This window comes from Saimiri boliviensis, chromosome X (assembly GCF_048565385.1).
Source record: "Saimiri boliviensis isolate mSaiBol1 chromosome X, mSaiBol1.pri, whole genome shotgun sequence".
Classification (NCBI taxonomy): domain Eukaryota; kingdom Metazoa; phylum Chordata; class Mammalia; order Primates; family Cebidae; genus Saimiri; species Saimiri boliviensis.
Genome location: NC_133470.1, coordinates 107,355,842 through 107,374,052, shown reverse-complemented (window position 1 = coordinate 107,374,052; position 18,211 = coordinate 107,355,842). Strand labels below are relative to the sequence as shown.

Sequence of the window (18,211 nt, the reverse complement as noted above, 5' to 3'; positions counted from 1 at the left end):
TGCTAAGTACTAGGTGCTAGGTATAGAGTCATAAGCAAGACAGACAAGGTTCTGAAGCTTACGCTGCTTATGTCTGGATTTAATGCCTTTCTAGAAGCATCATTCTTTCTGACAGCAGAAAACAATCCTCCACTTCAACTCAGTCAATTAATATTTAAACTCAATCAGATTTAGGATTCACCCCCTCCCTCCTTGACGGCCCACATGTTGATTTTGAACTCCAGAGTTTATGCAAGACTGAAATAACAGTGGTGGTGGGTAGGTGGAATCCATTTCTCCGGTTCTTGGTATATTCTGCACTGGCCTTCCCCGAGATGTGCAGTTATCCTGTCTTCCATCCCTGCTGCCATCCATTAAGGTAGCCAACTGCCCATCAGGCCTCTAATGACTTCGTCTCTACTTCTCCCAGTGGGGCTTCTTCTCATTATGACCACAAGATTCCAGCTTCCATATTCTCTTCTGGGCTGGGCGTGATGGCTGATACCTGTAATCCCAGCACTTTGGGAGGCCAAGGGAGGGTGGATCACTTGAGCCCAGAAGTTCAAGACTAGCCTGAGCAACATGGCAAGACTCTGTCTATTAATTTTTTTTTTAGTTAGCTAGACGTGGTGGTGCACATCGGTAGTACCAGCTACTCGGGAGGCTGAGGCAGGAGGATCACTTGAGCTCAGGAGTTCAAGGCTGCAGTGAGCTATGATTATGCTACTGCCTTCCAGCCTGGGCAACAAAGTGAGACTGCCTCTAAATAAACAAAAGCATTATCTTACTTTCCTGCTCTACTCCTTTCTCAGTTCTGAGGCTCTTGTCACCTCAGTTCTCAGGTGGAGGCATGGGTTGAGGAACGTAACACATCTTTCTCAACAGAGACTCTTTCCAAATCTTCCTGCCTTGCACCCTGGAATGAGACTTAAAATGATAACCTAAAAACCAAGGCTGTATTCTCCCCTTCCTTTGTGACACCTGTATTGGAGATGAGACCAGCCTCATGTCTCCCTGTCTGCATCCAGAAGGGTCACATGATTGAGAGTATCAGGGAGCTCAAGCGGTCTTCAGCAATCATCCCACTGTGCCCATCACAGTATGGTTAAATGTTACTAGGCCTTGCAGCATTCACAAATAGACAAAAACCCTTTTCAAGACCTGAAATTGAAATTATTGAATTTCGTGCTTTAAAAAATATCGACCTGCTTACTTTAATAATTTTTGCGTTTAGTTTCTAAATAATAATATTAAGAGATCTTGTCATTTCACTTTGCAGATGTGGATAATTTTTATTCCCAATAAGTGAGAAAACAAATTGAATTTAGCCATAACTCAATTTTCTTTTTAAGGATTTCTGGAGTGCTTGAGAAATTTTTATGAGCTATATAAGAATTTTGATCAGATAAATGCAGCTTATGGGTCTGATGAGTGCCATCTTGGGAATTTTTGGAATTGTAATCATTTTTATGCTCTGCATTTCAACATTAGCATCTCGTTGATGCTTTATGGATATATATTAAACAGCTTATGGATCATATTTTATAATTTAACACTCTATAAAGGTCAAGACCAAGATGGCATGCTAGCAGTGTTCAGCTAGATGATCGACTGAGTATTTGAGGCACGGACATCCATTTGATTGCCACCAACTGCTGCACATGTTCAAATCTGAAGGGAAATGATGAGCAGAGCATAAAGTTTATAAAGAGTTTTCTTGGGAGATAACTCTGGAATGACGCATTCAGGACAGATCCTTGGAGGTTTAATGCCAGGCTGACGCCATATTCTTTCATTTCAGCATCTCTAATTTCTGAGAGGAAGAGGCAAGCAGGCCTGGGCAATGCCAACCTGCCTCTGGGATTCACTAAGCAGAAACGAGAGCTTAGCCTTGGAGAATGAGATAGGGGTGAAGAATGAAGAGAATTAAGAAACTAGCCAGGATAGGAATAAAGTAGCAAAGGGAAAGTGGGATTTAAAGGGAAAGAAAGGCCTGGAGGGCATTGTGTGCCAAAGGAAGCCAGTTTCTCCTGCTTGCTGTGCCTGTCACCATCTCATCAAGAGTGTAGGTGATAGACTGTGGCCCCAAGTAATGAGCCTTTCTCACCCTAAACTCTGTAAGAAATGAAAATAGACATAAATACTGTAGAAATGCAAAACAGAAATATGTAAACAAAAATGAACGCTTTATGTTGCTCTGTATGGAAAGTCATACCCATAGCGGATTTGTGTATATGGAAAGGGAGGTTTTTCAACTAGTGTTGATTTAAAAATCAATGAATCATTTATGCCTCCACTGGGCCTGCCTTCCAGCCTCTGGCTGCTGACTCACCTATGCAAAATCTCCCTTCCCAGCCTCATCTATGTTAGGCAGGCCTGTTTTCGCCTTTGCAGGCCCTAAACACTGTCACTTGTGGAGGTTTTAGCCAGCATCATAATAAACATATTAAAATGCATCCACATCCTGCATTAAACATTTGTATTTTCACTATCAATTTTGAAAATGCTTTGGTTATTTTGCTTTTGAAATTATTTGTTTGTGTGTAACTAATTTAATTTACATGGTGGTGATTTCTTCTTCATAAGAATTATATGGCCGGGCGCGGTGGCTCAAGCCTGTAATCCCAGCACTTTGGGAGGCCGAGGCCGGTGGATCACAAGGTCAAGAGATCGAGACCATCCTGGTCAACATGGTGAAACCCCATCTCTACTAAAAATACAAAAAATTAGCTGGGCATGGTGGTGCGTGCCTGTAATCCCAGCTACTCAGGAGGCTGAGGCAGGAGAATTGCCAGAATCCAGGAGGCGGAGGTTGCGGTGAGCCGAGATCGCGCCATTGCACTCCAGCCTGGGTAACAAGAGCGAAACTCCGTCTCAAAAAAAAAAAAAAAAAAAGTCCTCCTCTTTGTTGGTTCCTTCCTCTTTGCTTTAAAGTGGCTTCAGACTTTGTCTGCAACCTCTGACCCTTCTAACTAATTTAATTAAAATTGTACTCTGCTCCTTTTTATTTCCAAACCTCTTCAATCTGTGGTGTCTTGTCTCCATTTTCTCACAATATAGCCTCTCCTCAATTCCCCATAATCTTGTTTCCATCCTCACCACTTAATGAAACCAAACAATTATTGGTCTCCAGTGAACTCCTTGACACATCCAAAGAAAGTTTCTTTGGTCCTCATTTTCTTGTCCTATTTTCAGCATTCGATACTGCTAACCCTCCCCTGCATATTCCTTCTTTATCTCTCATTTTCATTCACTGCAAATGATTTTCAGTGCAGGAAAGTAGATGGAATTACAGGACCAACATATGTACCCACCACCCAGTTCTATCAAATTTTGCAACATCACTTTTCAGATTCTGTTTTCAGAAATAAATATTACAGATATATTTGATATTCTCCATATGCCCCTCCCCAGTGTCAATCTTCTCCCTCCCTTAATTTGGTGATCATGCCCTTTCACGTTTTACATACTATTACAGTACTACTCATCTATGTAGCCATAAGCAATAGATGATATTTTCAGACTTTATATACAGAGTATACTATACCTGTTTTGCAATTTGCTTTTTGCTCAACATTATTATGTTTTTGAAATTTACCTGTAACTAACCGTAGCTCAGATTCACTCATCAAGAACACTATTATTTATTCATCCACCTGCTGACATTTACTCAGCTTTCATTGTCTGAGATTACAAATAATACTGCAAGTAACATTATTTTATATGTCTCTACACTGGTAGAGTTTTGCCAGTGTCTATACCTAGAAATAGAATTTCTAGATTGAGGGGTATTACCTTTATTAGATATCATCAAATTGTTCTTCACAGCAGTTCTACCAACTTAAACTCCTTCTAGCCATAAATCAGAGTTCTACTGCTAGAACCTCAACAACACTGGGGTTGTCTGATTTTTTAAATTTTCATAAAACTGATGGTTGTGAAATGGTATTTCATGGTTTTACTTTTCAATTTCCCTGAATAGTAATAAAGTTAGGCATCCTTTCATATCTTTATTGGCCATCTGGATTTCCTTGACTATGAATTACTTACTCACATATTTTGTCAATTTTTCTATTAGATTTCTTTATTTCTTATTTATAGGAGTTCTTATATATCCTGGATACTAAGTCATTCATTCATTTAATCAATATTTTTCTAGCATCTACTTTGCTCCAAGAATGGTTCTAAGCACTGAGAATGCAGCTATGAGCAAAACAGACAAAAAATCCTTGCACTCATGGAACTCAACATTCTAGTGGGTGAAGGTAAATGATCAATAATATGGATAAATAAAACAGAAATGGTGGAGAGTGATACATAAGCAGGGAAGAGGGATAGGGAACATGTATGTATAACAATGAAGAAGGGGATCGTTGAATTACGATTTTCAATAAAGTGGTCTAGGAAGGCTTCCGTGAGAAAGTAACATTTGATCAAAGACCTGAGGGAGGTGAGAGTGCAGGCAGAGTGAACAGCAGGTGCAAAGGCTCTGAGGCAAGAGTGTGCCTGGGAAGTCCTAGGAACAGCAAGGAGTCAGTGTGACTAAGCAAAGCTAGAGAGAGTGGTGGGAAATGATGGGAAGAGAAAAAGTCAGAAAGGTGATGACAGCTTGTCCTGTTTGTTTTTTGAGACAAGGTCTTGGTCTGTCACCCTGGCTGGAGCGCAGTGGCGCCATCACGGCTTACTACAGCCATGATCTTCCTGACTCAAAGGGAGGCTCCCACCTCAGCCTCTAGAGTAGTTGGGATTGCAGGCGCTTGCCACCAAACCTGGCTAATTTTTATATTTTTTGTAGAGCTACAGTTTTGCCATGTTGCCCAGGCTGGTCTTGAACTCCAGGGCTCAAGTAATCCCCCTGCCTCGGCCTCCCATAGTACTGGGATTACAGGCATGAACCACGGTGCAGACCAGTCTGTCTTTTAACTTGTTTATATTGCCTTGAGGTACAAATATTTTGAAATTTTATGTAGCTAAATATCTTATTCTTTGTAGCTATTTTATTTATGTAGCTATTTTATTTGGCTACATAAAATTAAATATCTCATTTCATATTCTAAGCTCATAAAGATACTGTTTTTTTCTGAAAGTTATAATTTTGCTTTTCACATTTAGATCTTTTTTTTTTTAAATTAAAAAAAATTTTATTTTTTATTTTTTAAAGGTAGGGTTTCACCATTATGGCCAGGCTGGTCTTGAACTCCTGACCTCAGGTAATCCACCCACCTCAGGCTCCCAAAGTGCTAGAATTACAGGCGTGAGCCACCGCGCCCAGCTCACATTTAGATCTTTTATCCACCTAGAATTGATTTTTCTTTTATGGTCTGAGGGAGGGGTCTAATTTTATAATTTTTCATATGGGTAAGCAGTAGTCTTAGTGGCACTTAGTGGCTAATCCATTCTTCCCCACTGATTTGAAATGTCACACACACTGCATATCAACTTTCCATATATGTGTGTGTCTGTTTGGGGGCTTTATATTCTGTTTCACTGGTTGTCTATCTCCACAGTATACTTTTAATTACTATAGACTTACAGTCTTGATATCTAGTTTATTTTTATAGATTCTGGAGCAAATGAATAACACAATTCAAAAATTACTTCGGGAAAATATTTTCATGGCTGTCAACAGAGTAAACAGGTCAAAGTAGAGAGTAAAGTCAACAGGATTTATCTAGAGCAAAATGCAATAACCTAGATAGGCTATCACAAGGGCTTCAATAAAGTTATGGCAGTTTAAATGGAGAGAAAATAAAGAATCTAAAAGCAATTCCAAGTAAAATATCAACAGGGTGTGTTGACTGATTGGATATAGAGATTAGGAGGGGGAAAAAATATATGGCTTTGAAGTGAAATGATAATGAGTTAGTTTTGTCACACAATGATGTGTTAATAATGGACTCTATTTGGTAAGAAGTCTGGGCCAGGGATATATATTTGGACATTGCCTAGTTAGAGGTGACCATGTAAATATACTGAATGATGTGGGTCGTACTGGACACAACACGTTTGAGATTCCCCCATAGGTATGGCTGTGTTTTGTTTCTGTGGCCATCTTCAAAGTCCTCAGAACAATTCTGATGTCACAGGTGGCATTTAGAACCCATTCCTTGCTGGACGTGGTAGAGAAGCCCCCAGTCCGTCGGGTCTCTCGCTGCAGTTCCGCAGGTTGGCCGCCGGGGGCGGAATCTGCGGCGGCCTGGAAAACTGGCGGGGGCGCGAGGCGCCGCTCTCTCTCGGGTCAGATTCTCAGCTCCCAGCTCCCCGCTCCCGGCTCCCGGCTCCGGCGCCCGGCGCCTGGCGCGGAGCTGTTCCTCAAACGACACGCAGCCGAGGCGGGTGGGTTTGGGGACGCGGGAGCCAGTGTCGTCGGATCCGCCCGCAGTCCGCAGTCCGGCTGAGCCCGGAGGCCGCCTGGATGGATCCACCGCTCCCGGTCGGAGCCCAGCCCCTTGCCGTATCCGCCGGAGAGAAGGGGGAGGGGAGGCCGCGCAGGGCCGGGGGTGGGGGTCGGGAGCCCTGCAGAACTTGGCGGGCCGGGGCTGCCAGGAGGCCCAGAGGCCGAGCAGAGCGGGGGAGGGGACCGGCGCTGGAGGTGCAGCAGGGCGGGGGAGGGCGGCCGGGGGGCGGGGCGGAAGATCCCCCCCGTCAGCCCCGCAGCTCACCACCCCTCCCCACCACGCTTCCAAAGGAGACCCTTGACTAGCGCCCGCATACTGTCGAGGGTATGGAGATGAAGGGTCCTCACCGGAAGCCCTGCGCCCTGACCCTAGCACAGAGGAACGGGCAATATGAGTAAGTAACCACCTGATTCCCACAGAGGAGGAGAGCCATACCTCTCAACCCCAAACTGCGACGGGTCACCCAGTCTCCTCGTACTGAGGCCACGAGGGCAACAGGTTCAGGTCCAGGTGTGAAATGCCAGTGCTCTCTAACCTCGGGGCTTCGTCCCCAACTTCCAAGCCTCTGGATTGTGCTTGGTAGTGTGGCTCGGTGGAAGGACTGAATGGGCGGGGAAGCAGGAGGCCTGGCTTTTTAGTTCCTGCCCCTGCAACTGACATGTGTTGTGTAATATCAGTCAAGTCAATAAAGCTTTCTGGGCCAAAGTTAACTCATCAGTTGAATAAAAATATTAACTGCCTTGCCTTATAAAGCCTTTGGAGTTTTAACTGGGGGAAAAATAAATGCGAGAGTGGTTTACAAAAAGTAAAACTGCTATGGAAACGCATCATTGTTAACATTACAGACTTGTCCGAACCCTATTCAGCTGGTTTCTCCAGTCTCCCCACCCTCTTATCCCACTTGCTTGAAGGCATATTCATTAGTTCACTAATGGTTTAGTGTCGGCCAGAAACTTCCTCACTTATTGACTTGACTGTTAGAAAGAAAAGGTGATGAAATGTGTAGAAACAGAAATGACAGTTGGTATTTTATCAGTGTGTCACCTTCTACTCTGTCTTAGACATAGGAGCTCAGTAAATACTGTTGACTGATTGATCAAAAGATTATTTTGATAAGCTATCACCATAGCTGCTAATTTCACTCTGTTGTGACTAATGCCTCATCTCAAAAGTATCCATGGTGACCATTACATATCATAGGCTCCTATCCTTGTGTGCCCAAGACACCTCCCTTGGTTATTCACTGGCTTCTTGACATCATGTTACTTCCCAGTTTACAGCTTGTTCACTTAAATCTTGCCATCTCCCAACATTGGGTTCTGCCTAAAACCAATTTTCTCAGTCCCCACTTTTAGATTCTCTATGTCTATGCTGTCTGATTTACGAGGAAGAAATTCCCACTGGCCAGACCTGCTCTTTACTGAGGCTATTGGTGCCATACTAACTGGATGTCAACTAGTTCTATGAAGTAGCTCTTTACTGGGTCCTGCTTAGTCAGCTCTATTGGGAAGTTCGTCAAACCCATATTGCATCAAACCCTGGAAGACTAGTTTAATGAAACTAAACTAAATTCAGCAGAAAAGTGAAATACCACTAACACTTCCAAAGGCTAGAATGGGGTAAAGAGGTGTGACCTTGGCAAACCAATAGAACTTTTGTGCCTTGGTCTCCTCTAATGTAGAAACAAAATTATGAAGACTGACTGGAATGGCTACATTGTTGAGATGACCACAGCCCAGGATCTGGTCCCTCGTATTAGCAGAGTTGGAATTCTATTGAGCTAATAAGGAAGTCTTGTGTTCCAATTCTGTATAAGTTATGGGGGTATAGTTGGTGGTAAATGTGGGGGCATGGGGGTATAGTTGTTGTATATAACTAACTAACACTCAGTAGCTGCTTATGTGCCAGTTACTGTTCTAAGCACTTTTCATTAATTAGTTCATTTAGTCCACATGTGAGGATTACTATAAAAGAGTGATATCATCACCCCCCTTTTGTAGATACAGAATTTGAGGCACTGACAGGTTAAGTCACTTGTTCACAATTAGGAAGTAGAATACCTGAGATCTGAACCTATGTAACATGTCTCAGATTTACACTGAAAAGTTCCTCCTGAAATCATTTACTGGCAATACCTAATACTGTAATACCATCTATAATCCTCATATTCTTTTTTTTTTTTTTTTTTGAGACGGAGTTTCGCTCTTGTTCACCAGGCTGGAGTGCAATGGCGCGATCTCGGCTCACCGCAACCTCCGCCTCCTGGGTTCAGGCAATTCTCCTGCCTCAGCCTCCTGAGTAGCTCGGATTACAGGCATGTGCCACCACGCCCAGCTACTTTTTTGTATTTTTAGTAGAGACGGGGTTTCACCATATTGACCAGGATGGTCTCGATCTCTTGACCTCGTGATCCACCCGCCTCGGCCTCCCAAAGTGCTGGGATTACAGGCTTGAGCCACCGTGCCCGGCCTTATAATCCTCATATTCTTATCTCTCTGGTGCCTTCTCTGATTTGAGTGTCCAGAACTTTTTACTTTTGGCCTTTGTGTTCTAGAACTAACTTTAACCCTGTCTTAAATCTTTAGGTCTATGGTTCCTATTCTCAACCATAGGAGATTTACTTGAAAGAACAAAATTACAATTAAAAATCAGGTTTTTTTTTTTTGGAAACGGAATCAAACACTAAGATTCATCTTTTTTTCAAGGATAATAGATTATGACAAAACCTGTTTGACCTTTAACCTTCCTTTGACAAATCAGTGTTTCCTAGGGATAAGGCAGAGTTGGCAGTCAGGATTTGTCACTCTTTTCTGTTTGATGTTTGACAACTACCAAATTCTGAATTCCATTGTTTTGCTGTATACCGATTATTTTTCTTTTTATTCTGAAATGAATAATTAAACTCAGGTCGAATATTTATGCTTATTCTTAGCCCCACTCTTTTGTTATAATTTAGTGACTAGCACTATTTAATTTAGTAAATAGTCAATAAATGTTGTGGAATTCACTTAAATGCTCAGTTTATTTCTGTTTTATAATGGTTTTTAACAGTCCAGTCCAGATCAAGCTTTATTGCTAATATTCAACACCCTTTCTTCTTTACATATTTTAGCATTCATTGTGATTTGTGTTTATCTTCCTGAAAGTAAGATCTTCCTCCATAACACCTTGATTTCTCAGCCTTTTATCTGGTTTCTGGTTTCCATCTGGGCTTATAGGACTCTCCACTCAACTCATGAACTTTCCATATTGAAAGGGGCCTAGGGCCGGGCACGGTGGCTCAAGCCTGTAATCCCAGCACTTTGGGAGGCCGAGGCGGGTGAATCACGAGGTCAAGAGATCGAGACCATCCCGGTCAACATGGTGAAACCCCGTCTCTACTAAAAATACAAAAAGTTAGCTGGGCATGGTGGCGCGTGCCTGTAATCCCAGCTACTCAGGAGGCTGAGACAGGAGAATTGCCTGAACCCAGGAGGCGGAGGTTGCGGTGAGCCGAGATCGCGCCATTGCACTCCAGCCTGGGTAACAGGAGCGAAACTCCGTCTCAAAAAAAAAAAAAAGAAAGAAAGAAAGGGGCCTGCCCCATATTCCTATAATCATCTTAAAATACAGACCCCTGCAAATTAGGCAAGAAGGATCAGAGCAGAAAAATAGCATTAATACTTTTATTTCCCTTAGTTCTTTTTTTTTTTTTTTTTTTTCTGAGACGGAGTTTCGCTCTTGTTGCCCAGGCTGGAGTGCAATGGCGTGATCTCGGCTCACCGCAACCTCCGCCTCCTGGGTTCGGGCAATTCTCCTGCCTCAGCCTCCTGAGTAGCTGGAATTACAGGCACGTGCCACCATGCCCAGCTAATTTTTTGTATTTTTGGTAGAGACGGGGTTTCACCAGGTTGACCAGGATGGTCTCGATCTCTTGACCTCGTGATCCACCCGCCTCGGCCTCCCAAAGTGCTGGGATTACAGGCTTGAGCCACCGCGCCCGGCCTTATTTCCCTTAGTTCTATCTAAGTAATTACTTATCCCAGGTTATCCTCTTCAAAGTTAACACATTTGAAAATGCAAAAAGCAAAAACGACAAGCACCCCAAAAAAGACAATAAAACAGAAATAAAACCCTTCAAAGCAATGACATTTTAATGTCCGAAGCTAAACAGTTACATTTTGAAATTCACCTCTGCTTATGGCGTAATTAAGCTACGTAATGTATTCAACCAGTATTTGTGGAGCATCTTTTAGGCTCCAGACAAAACAATATGATATGGTCCTTGCTTTCAAGGAGCTCAAATCAGTAAGGAGAAATAAATATAACCATATGGAGTGTATAAGTTCTCTGTTAGAGGGGCAAACAAAGGCAGTAAGGCTGCTGGTTTTGCTTGGGAGTATTGAGGAAGGCTTCATGGAGGAGGTGTTATTTGAGATGAAACTTGGAAAGAAACAGAGTGTTCCTGGCAAAAACAAAACTAAAAACAACACCTGAAGAGTGTTTGACTTTGGGAATGCTAGTTGACGTTCAGAATAGTTGTTTACCAATAGGTTGTACCTTGATTCTGGGCCATTAAGGATAAATAATAAATGAAAAATTAATATTTCAGAAGTACATATGGATTTAGAAGTATGGATTTCATACTGGGGAGCCAGGTTTACTCGTGTTTATGTAGAAATACCAGCATAAACTTGGAAACCAGAGGAAAAACACAAGGGATGTGAAGGCAGTCTGGTTGTGATATCTGGCACCTTGTTGGTCACTGATACTTTGGCTGATCCAGCTGGCTGGGTACCCCCTCTTACTCCTTTATGAATCTGCATGCTTGTTTGAAGAGATTGAACCATTCTTTGGTAAAAAGCCATGGGAATATAATTGGAAAGTTAATTTATAAATTTTCTTTTTTTTTTTTTTTTTTTTTGAGACGGAGTTTCGCTCTTCTTACCCAGGCTGGAGTGCAATGGCGCGATCTCGGCTCACCGTAACCTCCACCTCCTGGGTTCAAGCAATTCTCCTGCCTCAGCCTCCTGAGTAGCTGGAATTACAGGCACGCGCCACCATGCCCAGCTAATTTTTTGTATTTTTAGTAGAGACGGGGTTTCACCATGTTGACCAGGATGGTCTCGATCTCTTGACCTCATGATCCACCCGCCTCGGCCTCCCAAAGTGCTGCGATTACAGGCTTGAGCCACCGCGCCCGGCCAATTTATAAATTTTCTAATTCATTGATTCCACACACATGAGCAACTGCTGTGTGCCAGGCTCCATGCTAGGTACTAAAAATTCCATGGTGTAAAAACAGCTGTGGTCTCTGCCCTCATGGACTTCACATCTAGCTGTCATTTATTCACTCTGGTATGCATACTCTGAAGCTATAGACTCTGTAATTCATGCTCTTTAACTTGTACGCTGTTTTTAGGATGTATGGCATGGAGAACAGTGTGGGTATTCAGATATTGATCACCACTAGCATCCTTTTAAGCCTCAAGTAATATTTAGCTGTTCTGATGCCCAGATCCAGGGAACTAGATGCAGCAAGTCTAATAAATACAGACTAGATTTGTATAACAAGACAGCAAAGTATTTTGTTGCTAAATGAGTTTTTCAGTGGCTATTCTTTGATGCGTTCTTCTGTTTCCTAGGTTAATAATCCAGTTGCATGAAAAGGCACAGCATGTTCAAGATATCATTCCTATAAATAGCCACTTCAGATGTGTTCAAGGTACTAGCTTTAATTGCTTAGCAAGTTTTATGTTTTCTCGTGGTCATTACTGCATTATGTAATACCATACATATTTAAATTTGTCACTGCACGTAAAATGAAGTGTATTCCTCTTTGCATAAAAACGATGACATTGAGGAGATGATACTTTGTCTAAGTATGCTGAAGGGTTATATTGAAATATATTTGTATATATGTATGTGTATATAGTCTCGTCTGTTTCCTTGGCTTGAGTTAGAAATGTATGTAGATTGTTACCTGTGTAGGTAGTTTGTATGCTGACTGACCTATATACGGATTTAAATAACGTTCTTGGGCTTAACTGACACAGTGCTCATTGTAAGGTACCAAGGTCACTTGGATTCACACATATTTGGCACTTTCTCCATATGGTATTTGAAATGAAGACAATTGGCAACATACCTTGCCAGATTGTAATATCTTACACTCAGTTGTGCTGATTCTCAAACCTTGACTTTGGTGAATTGTAAGAAATTTGACTCTGGGGAGGAAATATTTGGCCTCTTGTCATCAAATTTGGGGACTGAGCACAGAAAATCTGTTGTTTCATCTGCTACGATGAAACTTAAAAATTGGGAGGTTTGTGTAGGAGGTGTTGCTTCTGTCATCTCACATTGCTCTGGAAAGGAAATTGATACTAGAGAACAAATGCATTCTGTTTCCAGTAGGACCAGTGGCTTTATCAGGCAGAAGCATTCTATATCAATTGTAGCTTCTTGGAAAACTTGTTTTTTTCCAAGACAAGGTCATTTCCCAAGCTCAAAAGATTCTCCCAAGTAGCTGGGACTACAGGAGCACCACCCCCAGGCTAATTTTTTTTGTATTTTTTGTAGAGGTGGGGTTTCGCCACGTTGCCCAGGCTGGTTTCAAACTCCTGAATTCAAGCAATCTGCCCGTCTCAGCCTCCCAAAGTGCTGGGATTACAGGCATGAGCCAGCATGCCTGGCCTTTCTTGAAAAACTTAAATCTTACCTTGTATGAAATCTTTCTTAAACTACATTGAACTTTTTTTTTGTTTAATCACAAAGTGGCATGTACATAACATAATGTGTTTGGAAAGAACAGAAAAGTATAAAGAAAATAGGTCACTTAAATTCCCATCCTTCAGAGATAGACACCAGCATTTTCCTTTTTTCTACACATGCATTGTAGGGTGAGTCATACTCATCTTACACAATTTTTTGTCAGTTCTACATGCCATCATATTATGAGCACTTTTCCATGCCATTAATGGCTATATACCATTCCAGTTTATGAATGACCCGTAATGTGATTATTCCCCTATGTTGACACTTGGGTTATTTTTCACTAGTATAAATAGTAATATGATGAACATAGTTCATTCACTAGTATAAATCATATTACTGTTTATACTAGTGAAAAATAACCCAAGTGTCAACATAGGGGAATAAAATAGTAATATTATGAACATTTATATGCACATAATAAGATGTGCAGGCCGGGCGTGGTGGCTCAAGCCTGTAATCCCAGCACTTTGGGAGGCCGAGGCAGGTGGATCACGAGGTCAAGAGATCGAGACCATCCTGGTCAACCTGGTGAAACCCTGTCTCTACTAAAAAAATACAAAAAATTAGCTGGGCATGATGGCACGTGCCTGTAATCCCAGCTACTCAGGAGGCTGAGGCAAGAAAATTACCTGAACCCAGGAGGCGAAGGTTGTGGTGAGCCGAAATCACGCCATTGCACTCCAGCCTGGGTAACAAGAGCGGAACTCCGTCTCAAAAAAAAAAATAAATAAATAAGATGTGCATATAAATATACCTGCACATCTCTTATTTCCTCAGGATTTATTCCTTTAAGTGAAAATACTAAGCTAGTGGGTATGGCTTTTTAAGAATGCATGTGTTAAGAATTAAAAATAGCTTCAATGAATAGTGCCCATATTGTATAGAAGAATTAAGTGACAGCTATTTAACCTGCCCCATGTGAGAGAGACGTACTAAACAAGGTAGCTGTGTGCCATAGTGTTACTGTGGTCACCTCAGTTTTCAAGGTGTGGCCCTTTACAGAGGGGAAGAGCCAAAGAACATGACTTTAAATTAATATCCTGTGAGCTTTGTACCTTTTTATTGTACCTCTAGGATCTCTTTTACCCTGTTTCTGATTGTTAGATCATAGTGCTGCTTCTTAGGATCTGGGAAAATATGTGCACACATGTGACGTATTTCCCCATGACTGAAGGAAGACTTATGTATGATTTTCATCTTTCTATTTCCTGACCTCTTCATTTATTTTGTAAACTGTGGCCAGGCACAGTGCATACCTGTAATCCCAGCATTTTGGGAAGCTGAGGCAGGAGTATTGCTTGAGCCCAGGAGTTCAGTACCAGCCTGGGCAACATAGCAAGACCCCATCTCTACAAAAATAAAATTTTAAAAACAACATTTGCCAAATGTGGTGGCACATACCTGTAGTCCCAGCTACTTGGGAGGCTGAAGCAGGAGGATTGCTTGAGCCCAGTAGTTTGAGGCTGCAGTGAGCTGTGATTGCGCCACTGCATGCTAACCTGGGTGAGAGAGTAAGGCCATTTCTAAAGAAAAAGAAAACCATCTGTGAACACTCAGGTTTTACAGAACTAAAAGTTAATGAAGATCAGTAGTAAACGTACAATATCTATGTTTTGATGCCCTAATTCCCCTTGTTTAATCATCTTTTTTTTTTTTTTTGAGACGGAGTTTCGCTCTTGTTACCCAGGCTGGAGTGCAATGGCGCTATCTAGGCTCACCGCAACCTCCGCCTCCTGGGTTCAGGCAATTCTCCTGTCTCAGCCTCCTGAGTAGCTGGGATTACAGGCACGCGCCACCATGCCCAGCTAATTTCTTGTATTTTTAGTAGAGACGGGGTTTCACCATGTTGACTAGGATGGTCTCGATCTCTTGACCTTGTGATCCACCCGCCTCGGCTTCCCAAAGTGCTGGGATTACAGGCTTGAGCCACCGCGCCCGGCCCTGAATCATCTTAATAATAATATCGAGACTGCTTTCTAGTATTAAGTGATGTCCTAATTCCCCTTGTTTAATCATCCTAATAATAATACCGAGATTGCTTTCTAGTATTAAATGACTTAGTTCCTTGCCAGTTGCTTCTGTTGTACCTGAGTAATAGAGCCAGATAAACAATTCAGTCTTGGGAGAGAGGTGGAAAACGTGAGATGACTACATTTGACCAAGGTAGATCCAGCCTAATCCCAAGGAGTCAGTACCCAGAGTTCAATTAGCTAGTAGGGTCTGGCAGGTACAGTTGGTCAAATCCAGAGAAGTCAGAGGGAAAGAGATAGGTTGGGTCTAGACACTAGTTGTAAAGGAAAGAAGTCCAGAAGAACCATCAAGAAATAAGAGAACTCTAAATTTGCAGACTGCTTTGTACCCTGTTGGGGATGGAGGGCCTTGGGCCCACAGGTAATAATTGTAACCTGAAGGTATATTCTACCCTGTGTGGGGCAGGGGCAGAGGTAATGAGATCACTGGGAAATTTTCAGAGAATAGATCTGAGTTAAGAAAGTAATTCACCTCTGGGCTTTCAGGGTCACTTCCTTTGCCTTCTAGCATCTAAAGGAGTATCTAAAGGGCACAGAGTTAAATCAGTATGTTATAGTTAAGTGGAGTTCAACTTGCTTTCACTTGAATTAGCATGTTGTTGTGTTCTGTACTATTAATTTCTTGTTCCTTGATTTGCTTTGAAGAGTTCCGTTTGGTTACTTCTTCAGTTCATTTTTATTTTAGTTGATTTGCTCATAGTCTTTAGAACCTAGTGCTATTAAAATCCCTTTTTAAAAAATATTAAGCAAAAAAAGGATTTGAAAAAATGTGTTCTAAGACCTAGGAGTAGTGACTGAGAGAAGCAGTTATTTAGTTAGGCATGTATTCTTTTGGTTGTAATGAGTAGTTTTCTCTTCCCTGATCCTATTCTCTTTTTTTTCCACTCTCAGAAGCAGAAGAAACTCTATTGATTCACATAGCTTCTAACAGTGAGTATCTTTCCAAATGTGCTTGATTTTTATTCAACAAATATTTACTTGAACGCTTATTACATTTAAGACACCTTTTGCGGCACATTTTTAAATTTCACCATCTTTTCCTGTGGTCTCTTGTAGCAGGCATACAAATTAGCATTGTTTCCCAAAAAGATGTAGGCTATGCCTAAGAAAAAGCGGGTAGCTGGTAAGAATCTTTTTTTTTTTTTTTTTTTTTTTTGTGAGATGGAGTTTCGCTCTTGTTACCCAGGCTGGAGTGCAATGACGCGATCTTGGCTCACCGCAACCTCCGCCTCCTGGGTTCAGGCAATTCTCCTGCCTCAGCCTCCTGAGTAGCTGGGATTACAGGCACACGCCACCATGCCCAGCTAATTTTTTTGTATTTTTAGTAGAGACGGAGTTTCACCATGTTGACCAGGATGGTCTCGATCTCTTGACCTCGTGATCCACCCGCCTCAGCCTCCCAAAGTGCTGGGATTACAGGCTTGAGCCACCGAGCCCGGCAAGAATCTTTATAAAAATTAAAAATAATGATCTACCTTTCTAATGCTGAACTTCCTTGAGCTACCAGTATTGTTGCTGTCAGTTAAATCATTGCTGTAAAATTGATAATTGTAGGAAGGGCTAATAAAATGTTTACAGCACATAAGGTTTATTGGTTGGGGTTTTTTGTCGTTTTTTAACTGCTATTACATTTTTTTTTGTTTATTTATTTATTTATTTTTATTTTATTTATTTTTATTTATTTATTTATTTTTTTTTGAGACGGAGTTTCGCTCTTGTTACCCAGGCTGGAGTGCAATAGTGCGATCTCGGCTCACCGCAACCTCCGCCTCCTGGGTTCAGGCAGTTCTCCTGCCTCAGCCTCCTGAGTAGCTGGGATTACAGGCATGTGCCACCATGCCCAGCTAATTTTTTGTATTTTTAGTAGAGACGGGGTTTCACCATGTTGACCAGGTTGGTCTCGATCTCTCGACCTTGTAATCCACCCGCCTCGGCCTCCCAAAGTGCTGGGAACTGCTATTACATTTTAAGGTTTTTTTCCCCATCCTCTTTTTCAACTTTGTTTGTTAAGTCATAATATTTTCCTTTATTTGTTATATTTTTTTTGAAGTCTGAAGAGTCCCTTAAATTGCTTGTCCAGGCAGTCCTTTAAAAAAAAATGTTTGGTCTTTTATTTAAGCCCCATGCCCTCAAGGCATTTCTTTATTAGAGGAAACATGATTTTCTCTTCAATATTTCCATTCTCTCATTTTTATCTGTTTGAAGCAAATCATCTTTGACTTTCTGTGCAAGCTGTTCTTTGTTTATCATTTAATCATACTATTTTATAGGGTGGAGAAAATGGCCACTCGATGCTACTGTGAGGTTGCTATGGAAAAGAGTATCTAACCACATGAATCTAAATCAAATTGGTTGCCTTATCTCTTGGTTGAGTCCTTGGATGAGTGGGAACTGGCACGGAGCTTGGCACTATGGGTTTACATAACTTTGTTTAGATAGAGTCCCTGCCCTTGGCACCATTAATTTGTATCGAACAGTTTAAGTAAGCTTTTTTTCTGGCTTGAGTTTTCTTTTTCTTTTTTTTCTTTTTTGGTCGTGGATTTTAGAAGTCTTAAGGGCTGTGTCTGAAAGGCCAGATAAACCCAGCTGCAAGTATCCAAGAGATAAAATAACTTAATGTCTATGGTCTTACTGTGCCTAGAAAGGAGAAGGCAAAAACAACACTTAAAAAATCAAAATTGCCGGGCACGGTGGCTCAAGCCTGTAATCCCAGCACTTTGGGAGGCCGAGGCGGGTGGATCACAAGGTCGAGAGATCGAGACCATCCTGGTCAACATGGTGAAACCCCGTCTCTACTAAAGATACAAAAAATTAGCTGGGCATGGTGGCACGTGCCTGTAATCCCAGCTACTCAGGAGGCTGAGGCAGGAGAATTGCTTGAACCCAGGAGGCGGAGGTTGCGGTGAGCCGAGATCGTGCCATTGCACTCCAGCCTGGGTAACAAGGGCGAAACTCCGTCTCAAAAAAAAAAAAAAAAAAAAAAAAAAAAAAAAATCAAAATTAAGGCCGGGCACGGTGGCTCAAGCCTGTAATCCCAGCACTTTGGGAGGC

At 41.8% G+C, this 18,211-nt stretch overlaps 1 protein-coding gene across 6 annotated transcripts in view; it reads left to right on the top strand.

Annotated features, from left to right (window-relative positions):
- Positions 1–6,184: 6,184 nt before the first annotated feature.
- Positions 6,185–18,211, top strand: part of OCRL (OCRL inositol polyphosphate-5-phosphatase) — a 54,143-nt gene continuing 42,116 nt past the window's right edge. For 3 of the 6 annotated variants that reach the window (XM_039464085.2, XM_074392042.1, XM_074392040.1), the window contains exons 1-4: positions 6,314–6,433; positions 6,692–6,771; positions 12,002–12,081; positions 16,052–16,090. In XM_039464085.2, the coding sequence (XP_039320019.1) occupies positions 6,395–6,433; positions 6,692–6,771; positions 12,002–12,081; positions 16,052–16,090 (238 nt within the window). In that variant the 5' untranslated portion in view covers positions 6,314–6,394. Of the gene's footprint in view, positions 6,434–6,691; positions 6,772–12,001; positions 12,082–16,051; positions 16,091–18,211 lie in introns of all 6 variants that reach the window. The other 3 variants (XM_074392041.1, XM_074392043.1, XM_074392044.1) reach the window with 3 other exon arrangements.